Below are 18,821 nucleotides of genomic sequence, written 5' to 3' on the forward strand. Positions count from 1 at the left end.
GTGACAAAGGTGATTGATGAAGTTAGAACTGTGGATATAATTTACATGAATTTTAGTAAGGTGTTTTACAAGGTATCTTGCGGATAATTAAGACAATTATGATGCATGGGATGATAGTAAGTGGGCTATTTACATCCAGAATTGCCTTGTCCATAAAACACAGATGATGGTGGACCCTGGGACTTATCTTGGCTGGAGATCTGTGACTAGTGTTGTGCAGGAATCCATACTGGGACCTCTACTGCTTGTGACACATATGAATGACGGGGTTGAAAACTTACAGCAAATGGGTGGGTTCACAAGTTTGCAGGTGATATGAAGATTGGTGGTGCTGTAGATGGCATTGAGGACTGCCAAGAGCAGGGTATCGATCAATTGCAGATATGGGCAGAGAAATGGCAGATGGAGTTTAACCAGGCCAAAATGTGAAGTGTTGCAATGTGGAAGATAAAATGTATGGGAATTGTGCACTGTTATTAGTGAGAACCATAACAGTGTTGAGCTGTGGATATTATCTTCATGGGTTTTAGTAAGGTGCTTTACAAGGTTCCTCATGGATAATTAGCATGTTAGTAGATTAGCAATCAGCATATAGGAAGGAGATTGACAATCTGGCTGAGTGGAGTCACAACAACTTCTCACTCAATGTCTGCAAGACGAAGAGCTGGTTATTGATTTCAGGAGGAGGAAGCTGGAGGTCGAGGAACCATTCCTCATCAAAGGATCAGAGGTGGAGAGGGTCAGCAGCTTTAAATTCCTCAGTGTTATCAGTTCAGAGGATCTGTCCTGGGTCCCGCGTACAAGTGTCATTATGAAGAAAGCACAGCAGCACCTCTTCTTCCTTAGAAGTTTGCCAAGATTCCACATGACATCTAAAACATTGACAAACTTCTAGAGATGTGTAGTGGACAGTATATTGACTGGTTGCATCATGGCCTGGTAGGGAAACACTAATGCCCTTGAACAGAAATTCCTACAAAAATTAGTAGGTTTTGCCCAGTCCATCATGAGTAAAGCCCTCCCAACCATTGAGCACATCTACACAAACTGCTGTCGTGGGAAAGCAGCATCCATCATCAAGGACCCCCACCATCCAGGCTATGCTTTCTTCTCACAGCTGTCATCAGGAAGGTAGCACAGGATCCCAAGGACCCCCACCACCAGGTTTAGGAACAGTCATTACCTCATCCATCAGGCACTTGAAGCAGTCATTCACCCATCACTGCACTGTTCCCTCAACTGTGAACTCACTTTTAAGGACTCTTCATCTCATATTCTCGATGTATTGTATACCTGTTATTATTTTCACTTTATATTTAGACAGTTTGTTGTCTTTTGCGCATTGGTTGGTTGTCCTGTTGTTTTTATTGTTTCTTGTACAGTTTGAGTGCCCATTTATCTGAAAACCTCAAATCCAAAAGGGTCTTGACTGTTGACATGATGACACAAATGGAAAATCCCACCAGGTATAGGAAGGTTCCCAGGCAATACATAGGTACCTGAGCACCACAGACAGTTCTTATAAGTGACTTTACACATGTAATGAATTGAAAAATTAAAAAACAATGCACAAAGTGAAAAATGAAGATCTTGACGTGTATTGAAAGAGTTGATTTCTCAGCAGGGTGAACACATACTGCTTACCAGTATTCTGATCATGAAACAAGCCAAAGTCTATCATGACAGTTTGAGAACTGAAGGCAATTATGAATATTCAACAGGCTGGTTGCTGAGGTTTAAGAAAAGGCACAGCATTAAATTTTTAAATATTTAAAAAGTTTTAAAGGAAAAGCATCTGCTGATCATGAAGCAGCAGAGAAATACATTGATAAATTTGTGAACATGGTCACTGATGAAAATGTAACAGCAGAACAAGCCTCAAATGCCAATTGTTTTTAAACCTTATACAAACCTATTAAATAACATTTTAATCAAAGCATGGCATCAGAGGTGGAGACTTAAACCTGCCATTGTGTTATGCTCATCAGCTGATTTGGATTTTCTCCCGATCCTGCACACATTATATGTTCATTACATTAATGGTGTGTAATACTCTTCACTGTTCAGTACACACTGTAAGTGTGATGAACAAGTGGAAGGCAAAGAATGCACACCGCTAGCACATAAATTTAGAGTCGGGAATGGTGACAATCACAAGCTATCTCAAAATAAACTCTGAAATCTGAGACTTCTGGCCCCAAGCATTTTGGATAGGGAATACTCAGCCTGTATTTGCTGTCAATGCCGATAAGAAAGCGAATCTCAGAGTTGTATATAGTGTATACAGCTAATAAACTTACTTTCATCTTTGAATTCGGATGACCATGATGTATGGGATCCAGAATGGCGTCCATATGACACAGAGGGCAATGATGAATGGGACTTACTGGGCTGCAGATCTGTGACTAGTGTTGTGCAGGGATCCACTTTGGGACCTCTTCTGTTTGTGACACATATGAATAATGTGGATGAAAACTTGAAGTGGGTGGGTTAAGAAATTTGCAGACAATATGAAGATGGGTGGTGTTGTGAATGGCATTGAAGACTCCCAAAGGATACAACAGGATAGATACAGGTAGGGGCAGAAATGGCAGATGGAGTTTAATCTGGCCAAACGTGAAGTGTTGCAGTTCGGGACAGAACACCATTAATGATGACACCCTTCACAGTGCTGAGGTGCAGAGAGAACTTTGGACCCAAGTCCAAAGTGCCCTGGAACTGGCTACACAGTTGACAAAGTGGTAAAAGCAGCAGATGCAATCTCCCCTTATTAGGCAAGGAATTGAGTTTGAGTCCAGAAGTTATGTTGGAGCCTTATGAAACTAGTTAGGTTTTTTTGGACTTTTGCATTCAGTTCTGGCGGCCGCATTATAGGATGGATGTGGAGGCTTTAGAGAAGGTACACAAGAGATTTTACAGGATGGCGCCTGGATTAGAGGTCATGTGCTACAAGAAGCAGTTGGACAAACTTGAGTAGTGTTTTTTGGAGCACCTTTGGCTGAGGGGAAATCTGATAGGTTCACAACATTGAAAGGCATAGACATACAGCCGTTATCTTCCTCTGCAACCGCAGAATTGACGTCTTTCATACAAGACTACATGCACGGTTGGGGGCAACCTCAAGGGAGGAATGCAGGACATTGATAAAAAACAGAATGGTGGGTATCAGGAATCCACTGGCTGGGGTGGTGGTGGAGGAAAATATAATGGAAGTGTTCGAGAGGCTGTTAGTTCGGAACATGAATGTGCAGGAAATAAACTAGAAAGGCAATGAAAAATCCGTAAGTAGAAGGGATTAGTTTGATGGTTAATTTTATTAGTTTAGCACAACATTGTAGGCCGAAGAGCCTGTTCTTGTGCTTTACTATTTTATGTTCTATGCCAGGGTTCCCTATCGGGGTTCCACAGACCACTTGCTTAATGGTATTGGTCCTTGGCATAAAGGTGCTTGGGAACCCCTATTCTGTACTGCTCTGTGACTGACATAAACCTCAGAGACCGGTGTTTAGTTTTGAGGGGGCTGGGTTCACTGGGGCCAAAGGAGAGGGATACCTGGATTAGCTTAAAACACATTACCTCTATCTTGTTAAAGGTACTAAAGTTTCCAAATCCAGCCAGCACAGCAAGGAAGATCAAATTTAAGAACTGATATATGGTACTGGCCAAGACTCAAAGACTGTGGTGATGGGAAAGCTTAACAGTGATGAAAGTGAGTACTAAAGATGAAGTGCAGGACACCAGAGGAGAATCAGAATTGCATCAAAAGGGAGAATACAGTGGCTGAATGACTTTGCCATAACATATTATCCAACTCCTTTCAGCAGCTGCTAAAGTTTAAACACTTTACAAATTTTGTCCCCTGTGAGAGAGGGGCATAATTCTAATAGTTTCAGAAAGATGTAACTTATGTACAAGAAAGTCGCTATATTTTCCTTCCATGCCCCCCGTATAGAGGAGGTGAACAAATATCATGAAAATCTTAAATCCAATCCAATGTCTATGTGTCAGGCTGAACTGGCATATGGTTAATCAGTGAATAGGAAATAAATAGTTTGTAATATTGTGCAAACAATCAAACATTTTACATAACGTGCTTGATCAAATGTTTTTTATTACTGGAGTTATAGGTTGGGTTCTAGTGTAATAGTATTGGGTTTGCTGACTGAAATTCTAAACTCAAGTGAAGACCATAAGCCTTATCTGATATAGAGCACTATGGTACCCTCACTGAATGGAGATTATACTGTAACTACCTAATCTTCAAAGACTAATTCACTTCCCGTTTATCCTCCATGGAGACTTTAGCTGCCAATACCCACTATTTGTGTGGTGGGCAACCCCACCCCCATCCCTAACAAATACAAAACACTTCCAGTTAACAACATAGATTAAAAGACAGTTCATTTATTTTTAGTGATACACTTTTAAAACCAAACAACATCACTAAAACACATTTAAAACTCACTGAGGATCTCCATCTTATAAAAGATTTCTAAATTTCAAACAATTTGTAAAACAAAGGATTTCCAAAACACAGGTACGATCTTTATAATCTAAAAAGACATAACAAAGATGTCGCAAAAATTGAAGGCATTGGAATGGACTTGTTACCTCTGTGTTCTTTAATGCTTCTTAATGTTCCTTACCCCATTCCTGATCCTGAACTTCTCTATTTACAGTACAAACAAGCTGGATGAACTCAGCAGGTCGGGCAGCATCCGTTGAAAGGTGCAGTCTTGGGCCGAGACCCTTTGTCTATTTACAGTGCCTTTACCACATGGGTGATTGACACATTTCATATTCTTTCAGATAACTTTCAACACAATTGGTTTCAAAGCTTCTTGGAGACACAAATCCCAAGTACCCACAATTAATGCTGTGAAGCTGACTTCCCTGAGTACATAAATTTTCCAATGCATTAATAGATCAGTCATTGATATACTAAGTGATTGTCTCCATCTGGTCTGCACTAAGTTGTATAGCTGAACTAAACAACTTACCCAGCATTGTGTTTTTTTTAAGAAAAGCTAAATAATAACGCAATGTCTTATGCTGCACCTCTTCAGCAGTAAGACAGGTGCAGTAACCTATCATCCTGATTTCTACAGACAATTTGTATGTTTGCAAAGCTGCCCTTCCAACTTCAATTACAGTAAGAATTGAAGAGCGCTATTTGATGAATTTAGTGCTAAGTTTAACTTAAATTGTTTGACCCTTATAAGTGGCAACTGCTGTGTTTAGAAAGCTCCCTGGCACAGGAAGCAAATATCCACACTTGCATCAGCTTTGTCTTGATTATCGTTTTTATCTGCCTGCCATCTTTCTTCTCCCAAATCCCTGTACATTTAATGCAGTAATTTCAAAATGAAATCTGCCCAGCCAGGTAGGAAACCAGGTTTAAAAGGCAATTTTGAGTCAGAAAAAGATACAAGTGAAGAATTTGACTTGAAGACAATTTTTATTGTATAAAGTACAAAGACAATATTGTTCACAGGCCAGTGGTCATCGAAATTGTACAACAGCCACAAAGTACATATACCCATGGATATCAGAGGCCATTCTGCCCCCTTGGGCCAACTCAACAATTAACTGGATTGTATTCCTTTTGCAACTTGGCTCATGTCTCCTGTAACTTACTAAACAAAAAGTATCAGCCTCTTTCATCTGCAGAAGGTCTAATATATTTTTCTTCATGGCCGAGCCTTTTTAAGACTCCTTTTAAATTAAAAGGAGGGTAAATAATTAATACAAGTCTCTCCTGGGTGACAGATTGACCAAACCCACATGCCTAAATGAAGTTAGAAAACTTCTCTACCCACCATAGCTTAAATGCAAGTACCAGCTCTGCAGAGGCAAGATTATCCAATAATGATCTACAACTTTCAAAATAAAATTGTATTAGGGAAGAGGGTTGGAATTAAGATCTACAGGTAAAGAGTGTAGCATTGAGGACATTTACATAAATCTGTTTAAGTGGAAGTGCATATAGCATCCTGGGATCCACAGAAGTGTACAATGGTAGATATATGATATGAAATTTGTGCAACTACTAGGACTGACCACAACTTCAATATTGCCATCAATTATTCTTTCAGAAGGATATAACAATCTCTGAGAGGGCATAGGAACGAATGGTTCTAGGGTTGAGAAATTTCTGCTATTAGATTCAACTGCAGAAGCTAGGATTGTTATTCTTGGAGCAAAAATGGGTGAGAAGGAATTTAACCAAGTGACTGATTTACAGAGAAGGTAATGTTACGACTTAGCGCAGGGTTCCACAACTAGGAGAATGGATTTAACACCTTGGGATAAGATGCAAGTGGGAATGTGAAAGCAAGATCTGGAGAGATGAAGGAAGTGGAATCAATGGTGAACTTGAGAACAATTAGCACAGTGGGAAGGAGTGAAGAATGAAATGGATAGTATTACTCTACTCAAGCTGACAAGAACCTTACGGTCTCTTTTGCATCAACAATGTTATAACTCTAAGATTTTATGACATTGCTGGAAAAGATAAAAAGGTCATAATTTCTGAAATTCTCAGCCAAAGCAAACATTTTGCATCTTTAGGAAATAAGGAAAGCCTTGAGTAACATATTCCCTAAAGCACTAGCTGAATGCCTAGAGTGTTGCACCTAAAGAAAGAATTCAAACCATTCTGTTGTCGTTCCAAGACCTACCTAAGTGTTAAGAGATTTATGTAAAGAAAGAATTCAAGCTATTCTGTTGTCGTTCCAAGACCTACCTAAGTGTTATGAGATTTATGTAGGCAAAGGATGATGGAACTGTTAATATGCACTGTAAGAAGCCATGAACTGTCACAGATAATCACTGCACTAAATTGGATTGAAATCACATTGCATTTTACAAGCTTCAGAAGCTGTGGAATTGGGGGCAGACACATTTTGAAAACAAAATGCTGGAAATCCTCTGAGGTCGAGTGGTATCTGCAGAGCAAGGAATGGTTAGGGTTAGAACCCTAATGCAAGGAATGGTTAGTGATTCAGATCAATGACCTATCAAGGCTGCAAGAGGAAATAATTACATTTTATAGAAAAAGGGAGAAGTGGAAAGACCTAGAGGGAAGGCCTGTGGTTGGGTGGAAGGAGATTAAATGGCAAAGAGCTGATGCTGCAAGGTAAAAGTCAAAAGGTAGGTCTTGTTTGGATGCAAAATGGGCAGTAGAATCATTGGACAGTGCTCAACTGCGGAGGTTCAAAGGTTAGCTGTATTGGTCACATGTCCATCGAAACACACAGTGAAATGCATCATCTGTGTCAGTGTGCAATGAAGCCAAAAGATAAGTAAAGTGCTAATACTATAAGACCATAAACTATAGGAGCAGAATTAGGCCACCAAGCCTATCAAATCTGCTCTGCCATTTAATATGAAGAAAGGCCTTGTGTATTTTTTAAGACCCTATTTTCTCTGAATTCACTATCTAGGCCTTTCAATGAAATCCTTCACTGCAGAAGATTAGAGCTCAAGGGTCTGCTGCAGACTGACCTTCACGTCAACTCGCTCAGAAGCACTAGTTGGGGCTCTTGGACAGCTTTCTCAGTGACAACGTGACTGGGCCCAGGCGCCTCACTGATTCTTGCTGTTGGGAAGTGGTTGTCATGGACAGCACCCTTCAGGGGATGCAATGTTCATCTTCCTGTGTCTCAGCACATTCTTCTCACGTGTTTGCTGCACAGTCACTTGGGCATGAAATTTTAGGGGTGCAAAGGAGCTGCATTTTAATCCATCCCTTCAGGTCATCACAATGATGCATATTCTTGCTTGCTCATGATAATTCAGAGAGTTACATAGGCTCAGGTTTAGCAAGTAGTCTAAATGATTCACAACAGAAACAGTCATTGGTGCTCACAGCAAGCTCCTCCCAATTTCAGAATAATCCACTAATTAAAACAACACACAAACAGCAATCAATAAAATATTTCTTCATAAAAATCCTCTTCTATAATGTGCAGGATTTTAAAAACATAGTTCAAATTACTTCTGTGAATGCAAGAAATAATTAATATGATCATCCATTGCAAAATTTCTACATGTCTATGAATGTGTTCAACCTTTACCCCCCAGATAGTTAAAACTGATCAAACCAGTTTGCTGTCACATCCATTGACTAGAATGTACACAACTCTGCAGTGGATTGTATTTACAAAAATAAGCAGCCACTAGACTTATCTTTGCTCAAAAGCCAAACCTGTAAGCAGGTTAAAACAAGGAAAGTTTTATTACTTTGCAAAATGAATAACTGAAAAAGATCAGTAGCTTAGACATCTAGGCACGTTTGTAGTGACCAGCACAGTTTCAGATGTGACAGCTCCATTACAATAACCACAACTTTGTTCCAAGTGTTCAAAATTGCACAATAATAGCTTCTTCAAATACTTTGAAGCTGTTCGGAAGAGTCAGGAAGAATCAGAGGTACAGTAATTGAAAGGAATCCTTGAATTGATCAGCGTCACAGATCAATTATAAAACTTGGCACACAGAATCCCAAAGTTTAGTGCTTGGAATTCGATTCTGTAATCTGCAGAAGGCACTCATTCTGATTTGCAGCACACATTTGCATACTGACACAACAGATTTATTAAATGAGCAAGTTTTGGACATGCTGGCAGAACACATATTAATGGTTATAACCTGCAGCTGCCTTACTATAACCCAGCATATGTATACTTAAAACCAAGTAAATTGCTCAGTAATATGGTCCAGTTTTGTCATAACCGGCATAGCTGGGCCATTCAGGGAATACACCATAGGAGCATCTGAGCCCACCAAAGCAATCAAACTCAATTCCATAACCTGACATTTGGTTAGAACCTGTTAACAAGGCATCCAGTGACTGATTTGATTTGCCCATCTCCGGAGTGTGTTTCAGCTCTGATCGGATCAACCTGTAATTTTCCCCTTTGTTATTATCCCAAAAGATCTTCCCTCCACATTCATAACAGATGGCAAACTCTATTCTTTCATGTGGCGCAATGTATACTGGCAAGCACACCTTGAACGTGAAAGTGTCTCTATCCGAGCCACCATAAGAATCTTGGACATAGCAGCAATCATGGTCCTGAAAGGTTTTCCAGGTGTCAAATGTTATCCTAACTTTCAAAGACTTCTCAAAAGCAATATTTTTCACTTTGATAGTCCCCATGATCTTACCCTCCTGCAGCAGGCAGTTCTCAAGGCAAACAAAGTCAGCTTCCAAACGGTTCTTGAAATCCAGGAAATCGGAAGTGGGCTGTGCAAAGTCCAAGAGCAGGCTGTTTCCATCTTCTGTCTTTAGATCCACTAAACTACTGATCAACTCATCAACGTTGACGGAAAAATCTAGGCTGTGCAAATCAAAGAACTTAACTGCAGTCAGAGGTAAGCCCTTGCTGTCAGCAAAGGAAACACGTTTCTGCTCCTTGCTTCTGCGCTTCTCGGCTGGTGTATCTTCACCAAGCCGAAGCTGGATGCACGGCCGAAGTGGCTGCGTTACTCTCAGTGTTCTCTTTCGGGTGCAGTTCCGTTGCTTGAATTGAGAAGGAAGGTAGAGCTGCATAGTGAAGTCAACTGGTATGGTAGAGGTAGGAGATAAGATCTCAAGCATGCTGGAGGAAACAAAGAAACAGCATTAAACTGGGGCAAAGGAGTTAGTTGTTACATCCAAGACATAACTGAGGATGGCTTTTTCCCCTAGCCATTTACCAGGCTAAGCAATTTTTCCACAAGTGGAACATTTAGTAACTGCTATTGTTTTCCCTCCATTTTGTTCAGCATATTGAGATGCTATCTGCAGCAAGAAAGACAAGTCTCATCGTGTTTAAGTGAGAAAATGAATGCTCAGATACTGAGGAAAGAATTGAGATTTTAAGGGCACTGGGAGGTGTCATGAGACATTCACAATAGTAGAGGTGGCTAAAACCAGACAGCGTACAAGGGAAAGAGCAGAAGATTTAAATCTGACAAAGAACTTACTTTTCCACCCAGAGGATGGTTGGAGTTTGGAATATTTTTTTTTTGAGCGGCAGGTACTCTTACGATGTTAAGTATTGAGACGAGCACTTGAATTGTCAAGCCATTAAAGGTTCTGGACTGTGGAGGTAAATCAGTATTTGCTAATCAGCATGGTCTCTCTCTATGACATGAGACTTCATGACACAAAATGACATGTAATTCAAAGCATACACAATTCTGTTGCTGGATAACATGCAAACTAAAGCACATAGACCAACTTAAGTCTGCCATTCCGTACCCAGAGTTTCTGTTTGCTGGGTTTGGATGTTACCATCAGCAGAAATCAATGGGGGAGGGATGAGGAGGTTCTAAAAAAAATGACTATCATCAACACAAGATCACAAGCTCTGACCAACCAAACATTTCCACTACACTTCACTAACTGTTAACTAGAATGCATTTTCATTCCAAGATATTTGAGTCAAAGAAGTCATTGACAGTGATCTGATGATAGTTTGGACATTAGACCTGACACTCTGGGAGTGAGAGTGTTGCACAGTCAGTGGTACTGTTTACTACCCCACTGCTCCAGCTGTGGCTCAGCGGTGACTACTCGTTACAGTCAGACGGTTAGCAATTCAAGTCCTGTTCCAGACTCAAACCCAAACAACTACAGAGACTTTCAAGTGCTGAACTTCCAGAGGTGCCACTGTTTCAAAGAACTAAACCGAAGTCCAAATCACTTAAAATGTTCCTCCTCCTATCCCAATCTTTGCCATGTTCCCAGGAGCTGACAAAGGGATTAAAAAGTGCCTTGGAGGACAAGTATCACAACTACAATGCAAAAATAAAATATAAATTATAATTCAGTTGCTACTTTAAACAAGCTCAGCAAAGCAAAAACTATTTTAGGGGCAGGGCCAAGCAATCGTGGGTTCAGATGGAGGGACAAACTTACACCAGCAATACGGTTCATTATTTCTCATTGGCTGGAAATTAACAACTTAGACTGAAGTGCACTCCAGTACTTGAACAAATGCAAAAGCCAGCAGGCAGGCTAATCTCAGCCTCTGTGCATTACCATGTCTGACCACAAAACCACCCGCTTCATTGTTCATCTCTTAACATATGCTACTAAAATCTCTTCATTTTATCATCTCCAAGTTTCACTTTACCAATGCATTCATTAGCAGCCTCCGTAAACTGAGTTGATTAACTATTAGCACCTCCAACCCTCATCAAGGCCTTCATTTGAAGAATGTCCTCATCCTGGTTTACAGTTAGCCCCCCCATCTCCAACTTCTTCAGCTCAAAATTTTAAACAAGAGAAAATTTGCAGATGCTGGAAATCCAATCAACACACACAATTCATAATTTTAGTTGCTTTATTAATGGCCTTCAGCTCTGTGCTCCATGCTCTGCAAATCTCTCCTCAAACCACTTCCATTTTCTATGGCAACCCTCAAATCTTTAAGCTTCCATCATCACTCTAAGTACTTCCATAACTGAGGTGGTAACATAGAATTCTTGTAAAGCGCCTTGAGTGCTGGGAAGATACAAAGGCTCAATAAAAGGATGCAAACTGGTTAAATACTTCAGAAAATGAGAGATGATACATTTCGGTCGACAGAAAAGAAAAATAACTTTAAAAAAAATGTTTGTGTGCCTGGGATGTTTGTATGTGCAGAACGTTACCAGAAAAGTCCATGAATGGCAAGGAAATACATAGCATGGGACATGTTTTTTCACTGATGGAGATGTGATATAAAACTTGGAGACTTTGTTGCAACACAGCACTTCAGCAAGACTGCATTAGGAGACTGCTGTGAGGATCTTTTGTCTCTACATCCAATGAAGAGTTTCCTTGGAGACAGTGATATGTAAATTCTCTGAGGTGAACAGGTGATTCTGTGAGGAGATATTGAAGAGAAAGGTGGTTACAGTCTGTGAAATTCAGATGAGAAACGATCTAGCAGACACAGCAAAGTTTGATGGAATGAGTGGGAGGGGTGGTGGGGATGAAATAGAAGGATAATAAATGATTGTCTTCTTACGATTCAGAGAAAGGAGAAATTCTTAGTGCACTCTTGAATCTTTGGACAGTACACTCCAGAGACCAACTGAAAGAGGTTGTGGCATCAATTCACAGCTGACAGTAGACTTTTGACACATTCAGAACATAGAATACAACGATAATGCTGGCAACATGGATTCTAGGTTAAGGATCAGCAATAAACATTAAACACTGAAGCAGGTTAAACAAATAGAGGCAAAGGTGAATCATCTTATATTTATATATTATCTTCTTCAACATAAAAATTCTTAGATCCTGTAATTTTGTGAATTATAACTCCTTGTGCATATAACTCCTTGGTTTTAGAAAAGAAAGCACCCAACCCCCATGGAAAGATTTCAGAATACCACCTAATACAATCTAGTTGCAGCATAGAATAAATGGCATGTGTTCTTACAGAACTGAGACAAACTCACTAATAGCCAGCAAATTAACTTAAAAACTATTTTGCTGTTGACAAACTTGACTGGCACTTCAAATTGATGGTGCTGCCCTTCAAAACTAAGGCCAGGGTAGCTCAGAAACTTTAGCTGTATACAGTAATATGCAGCTGTTTTTACAATGAGGCTTTACCTAATTTTAGAACACCAATGAAATTTAATCCACCTGCAGTGGACACACGGAAGGAACTGAAACTTTCAGAAGTTTACACACATTATGAAACTTACCATCCCCCAGATGAAATGAAATTTAAGGCAACTTGCCCTGGATAAACAAAAGCCCATTTACAACTATGGTTAACCATGAAACTCCATACGTCAAAACATGCAAATACAGCAGGCTTTTCCTCCCTTCCCCTTTCCAATCCATCTTGCTCCCCTCTCCCAACGCACCAGGGATTTTATGAAAATATTTGTTCAAAAGATGCTTGTTGCTGCACACCAGAAGCAATTTGCAGGTAACAACACCAACTCATTAACCCATTAACTGTAGGAATAAAAAAATTTGAACAAACTATAAGCTTTGATAAGTTACATAAAAAATGTGCACAGCTGAGGAAACTAGTTCCCATACCAATACTTGACAAGGGAAAACAATTAATAATCTAGATTTATGACTCGGGGAAAGCAACTGTGCATACACTGTGTCAACGTGATAACCTTAACTTGGCTTTAAAGTGAAGGGAAAATAAACTAGTTGAGAATAAACCCACCTAGTTCCCAAAGTACAGTACACCCAGATTACATTCTCAAATTTCTGAGCTGGCACTTAAATTTAGAGCCTTCTAACATTGTTACCAATGAACCAGGGCTGATCTCAAAACTGAAAATCAAATACAGTAATGAGCAACTACAGTGAAAAGGAGAATCTGGAAATGTCAACATACTGTACAAAAGTAATCTTTAATTTGAGAACCGAGAGCAATTCAGTACAATTCCATAAACAACATCTCTACATAGACCAACTGGAGAAAAGGTAAAGGAACAGATCCGCAGAAGCACAGTTCCATCCACACATTAAGTATCGGTGTGACACTGTGTGAATGCTCCCATCATTAGAGTGCAATAATACCATCCATAAACTTCAATCTGTCCAAAGCTCAGCTGCACCTATGCTGACTTACATTGTCACTTCACCTATCACACCTAGACCTACTGGCCTTCATTGTCTCTTGATTTACCAATGCATCAATTTTAAATGTCCACTCGTGTTTAAGCCCACCAATGGCATGATCCCTCCCCGCAACTATCTCAAAATGCAGGCTCTATGTCCAGTCTCAACTCCCCTCACCCCACCAATTCTCCCTGGACCTCTTCTCCAGAAGGTGGGGGGGGGGGGAATGTGCAGATTAAAGCAGAGATAATTAACAGATTGGAAAATTGAGGGTTCAGGGGAAGTGGAGAAGAGGAATTGAGGCTCCCATGGATAAGTCATTTTCATGTGGAATGGCAGAGCAGATTCAAGGGGCCTGGCTATCTCCTCCTGCTCCTATTTTTTTGCGTTGTTATATGCGGTCCCCAAGGTACAGAATAATCTTAAGTTCTTCACCTGTTCCTCCTTTAAGATTTTTAAAGCCTACCTCTCTAACTAAGATGTTGTTAACTTTAAGTTTCATTGTCATTCAACCATACATGAATACATCTGAATGAAACAATGCTCCTCCAGGACCAAGGTGCAAAACAGAGCATCAACAGCCATACACAGCTCGAGGCTCATATCATAAACGATGCAGTCACACAAAAATATATACATATAGCCCGAGACTCTGAGTGACCTGTCCTGTACATTGATGTAGCTTGTGTTATAAACAAGAACAAGCAGTTTTCAGTGGTTCACAGAAGAACACTGGCACGTGATTCAGTTTGTCACACACTGACACTGGAGAGCAGCACCATCAGGAGGGGCCAGTCCCGACCCCTCCCCTCCCCAGCCTGGTATGGACGCCACACCACCGCTGTCATCTCCTCTCCTGGATTGCTGCTGCAGGCAAGCCCACGGCTTGAGGCTTAGTCCTCAGTGAAACCAAGGCCATGCAGCTTCCCCGCTGTCTGTCTTGGTAATAAACTAGGGGAATGGACTTGCATTATTTTACATTACTAATGTCCAACAGAGCCTTGCAATTTTAAGGGAAACATCCAAGACAATCACTCGCAGTTATACTGCAAGCCGCACTCGTGCACCAGCTCTGATGCCTTCCCGTGGCAGGCAGAAACACGGTCCACACCTCCTGTAATGAGCAGCTCTTAAAGCCCAGCATTGTTCTGCAATCATAGAAAAAGACTTAAAAAAGAAGACCTTTGTTTAGCGGCTGTGTCCAAATGCGTCACCATCTTACAAGAAGGGCAGGTTAGTTGCCCTAATGACCACTTTGTCAATTCAATATCAGGTTAAGTTCTCTCTTGGCACTTTGTGACAATTGCTGAAAGGCACAACATCAATTATTTTTCATAGTTATCATTTCTAATTTTCTCAAAATGCTCAACTGAATCAGATAACACAAAAGCCAAACATGCTTGACAGCATTCACCCAAAAATTAAAAGCAAATGTAGAGAAATAAATTCACCTGCTAAAATGTCAGTCAAATCGACCATCAACTAATGCTGATATCATGGCGTGGGTATTACTGCCAATTTTAAATGTTTAGAAGTTTGTGTTTTACTTTATAAACATAAGAAAATCTGTAGATGCTGGAAATCTAGAGCATCAACACAAAATGCTGGAGGAACTCAGCAGGCCAGGCAGAACCTATGGAGAGGAATTAAACAGAACAAATTCCTTCTTCTCTAGCCTTTGACCTTTTCCACCCCCCAGCTAGTCTCCTTTCCCTCTCCACCCCCCACCCCCAACCTTTCTGCTTTCTGTCCTGGTGTCTTCCCCATCCTTCCCAGTCCTGAGGAAGGGTCTCAGCCTAAAACATCAACTGTTTATTAATTTCCATAGATACTGTCTGGCCTGCTGAGTTTTTCCAGCATTTTGTGGGTATTGCTGTGGATTTTACTTAGCTTTGATGATCTAATTTAAAGTAAAAGGTTAATTTACAGTGCAGGTTTAGCCATTCATTGGACAGAGGTGCATATGGGTTGTAAAAATGGCTACGCCCCAATTTTCTGGATGAATCACACTTTTATAAATTTTTTACCATGTTTATGTAAATTTGCATCATAAAGGAGTGACTGAAGCATTCTGGGAGCTACAACCGGACCCCATGTTGAATCAATAAATAAAATTTAAAAGATATATTCCTGGATTTCGCCAGCAAAGCTCAATATCCTCTCCCAGATGGAGTTAAGCCTGTGTTTCAAATTACTGCAGACCTTCAATGAGCATTAACCTGAAATATTTTAGCAGGCAAACCCTTGTTTCTCAGTTTAAGGAGATATTTGTATATTCAACTGGCTCTAGGACAACACCACCCCCCCCCCCCCCCCCCCCCCGACTGCCCATGACCTTAGCAACTTGGAAGTGAACAATGAGAATTCAGATTTCCAAGAGCAATATTTTCAAAAATAAAATGGGGTAGCTCAATAGTTTTTACAGCAAACCATGGACTCATTCACACTTCTGATCAGTTGGGATTGATAAAGTAGAACAACCTTGCCAATTGCAGGAGAGACATCCTAAGGTGCCAACTGTGAGTCAATTGTCAGACTTTCCATGGATCTAAAAACTATCAACTCAACTCCTCCTCTGGAGATCGGAGTGCATCACCCCCCCCCCACCCCAACATTTCAGTGCAAGGCCATTTAGATGCGACGTTGACACTAAAGATTCATTGTCCATACGTCATAGAAAAGCACCCGATGCGGTGAGCACTAAAATTCCTCAACCCTATTTAATGAAGTAGATTACTCGCCCTCTTATCAGACTTTTCTTCTGCTCCTCCGGCATATTAAAAATAGTATCTTCTGCTTTTCTGGCGTATACGACAAATAAACACTTCTCAGGAGCACAGATATCGATTATGGCCGACGTTCAATGACAAACTCTGCCATGTTCATCACGTACCCGGCTGGAGTTTATTTGTCTTCCAGCAGACATTTGAATTGCAAAGATTGGGACCGCAAATGACACGTCTGCAATATTGTCGAACTTGCCGAACGTTCCAGAACATCAAAGATGTGAAAGACCCCATGTTTAGGCAACCGTGAGTCTGAATTCCTGGTTTGGAAATATCCATGTCCCTGAACGGAAATCCTACAGAAAGTAGTGGATACAGCCCATAAACACGAGAACATCTGCGGATGCTGGAGGCAACACACGTAGAATGCTTGGAGGAACTCAGCAGGTCAGACAGCAGGCACGGAAAGTCGACTGTTTGGATCGAGACCCTTCTCAGGGCTAGAAAAAAGTTGAGAAGTCGGAGTAAGAATGTGGGGAAGGGGCGGAAGAAATACAAGGGAGGAGGTAGTAGGTGAAACCGGGTGGGGGGCGGGAGGGGGTGAAATAAAGAGCTAGCAAGTTGATTAGCCAAAGAGATAAATGACTAAAGAAGAGATCGGAGAGGGTAGAAGGTCATGGAAAAGAGGGTAGGAGGGGGTTGAAGGACAGGCAGGGAGAGGAAAAACAGGAATGAAGAATGGAGAGGCGGTGGGGACAATTACTGGAAGATCGAGAAATCATCGACTGTTCATCATCCCTTTCCATAGATGCTGCCTGCCCCCCCCCCCCCCCCCGAGTTCCTCCAGCATTTTGTGTGGATACGGCCCAGTCCATCATGGGTAAAGCCTTCCCCTCAATTGAGCACATCTCTGCACGGAGCGCTGTCGCAGGAACGCAGCACCCACCAGCCAGGTCAGGCTCTCTTCTCGCTGCTGCCGTCAGGAGCCTCAGGACTCAGCACCAGGAACGGGAATAGGAGATAACTTCACTCACTCCATTACTGAAATACTCCCACAACCTATGGACTCCCTTTCAAGGACTTTTCATTCAATGTTCTCAACATTTATTGCTTATTTATTTAACATTATTTCTTCATTTTTACATTTGCACAGTTTGTTGTCTTTTGCACTCTGGTTTGAACGCGCCAGTCGGTGCGGTCTTTCATTGATTGTATTGCGGTTATTATCCTGTTGTGGGTTTACTGAGTATGCCCGCAAGAAAAGGAATCTCATTGTGACATGTATGTACCTCCATAATAAATTTACTTTGAACTTTGAGAATTAAGACACAGAAATCGACATATACGTTAAAATTATAAAAGAATTGTCAAAGTCGGCCATCAACCCCTCGAGAACTACGGGATATTTCACTGTCTTAAATACAGTATATTGATTTTAGAGCAACCGAATGAACTGGCCAAAATCTGTGCCTGTGAGATATTAACCATCTAGGTTCGTGCACCCGCCTTCTAATGTAATTGATTATCAAGACCGTTTCTGGTAACGGGGTAAGAGTGCATTCCTAACTTGTGGGCAAGCGTCACTCCGGCAGCTCCCATATAACGAAATGCGCTCGAAGCCGTGTCCACAAAGTTGCATGCAAAATTAATAACATATATTGCCGTTTAGCCCCATGCTCTTAACTAGATAATGAACCTGAGATCCGATCATCTATTTTAAAATACGCTAGGGGTTCTAAATTGTAAAGCTTTTGCATTTCCGCCGTTTCAGTCCCCCAAACTCTTGCGGTGAAAAAGTTACTTAAAGCGCCCGGCGGGTACTTTGACAGCCCCCCCCCCCCCCACCCCCTTTCGCCAACTCCACTCCAACAGCCTGCAGAAAGCCTCAACGTCCCTTTCTCATGGCCGGGAGCTAGAGTTCCATAGAATCAGGAGAAAACAACAAGCAATTAGTTTCACATGACCTATCTTGTAAACTATAATAAAATAAACCTCTGTAAAATGCATCCGGTTCTAAATTTCACCAGTGATCTATTATCGACCATCCTAGTTGTTAACAGGAACTTCCGCGAGTTATTTACTTTCTGCAATAACCTAAACTCTTCGCTCTGCTCGCTGGCTCCTCTTGCACTTACCTGCTGTAATTCATAGGGCTGGGGTAACGGTGGCAGCTCCAGTCTGCCCCTGAGACCGGATGGCTGCCAATGCCCAAATTCCCACCCGGCTCCCCCGACTCCTCGATCTCTCTCTCCGGGTCGCTGCCGCAACACAACTCCGCCTCTCCTAAAGCGTCATGGATCTTCTCGGCCAATTACCGTGCGGTCTTCCGCAAAATCCGCCAATAGGAATCCTGGCCGCTGTTTGACAGACACCCAGTTTAGGCTTAACGACGGAGTGTGTGTGTGTTGGCGCAGATGACCGGCCGAGTTCAGGAAATGCTGGAGTATTCCAGCACATTCCAGTAAAGCAAAAAGAATTTATAGTTCATCATAAAATATATTTTTATTTCAAAGGTA

General features: G+C 41.3%; 1 protein-coding gene across 1 annotated transcript; it reads right to left on the minus strand.

Annotated features, from left to right (window-relative positions):
• Window positions 1-4,399: 4,399 nt before the first annotated feature.
• ppp1r3b (protein phosphatase 1, regulatory subunit 3B) lies at window positions 4,400-18,576 on the minus strand. Its single transcript, XM_059970097.1, has 2 exons — window positions 18,441-18,576; window positions 4,400-9,605 (listed from the first exon to the last, which is right to left on the minus strand). Exons 1-2 carry the CDS (start codon window positions 18,452-18,454, stop codon window positions 8,708-8,710), a joined length of 912 nt encoding a protein of 303 aa, XP_059826080.1. The 5' UTR covers window positions 18,455-18,576; the 3' UTR covers window positions 4,400-8,707.
• Window positions 18,577-18,821: the final 245 nt, after the last annotated feature.

Source organism: Hypanus sabinus, chromosome 5, assembly GCF_030144855.1.
Source record: "Hypanus sabinus isolate sHypSab1 chromosome 5, sHypSab1.hap1, whole genome shotgun sequence".
Classification (NCBI taxonomy): domain Eukaryota; kingdom Metazoa; phylum Chordata; class Chondrichthyes; order Myliobatiformes; family Dasyatidae; genus Hypanus; species Hypanus sabinus.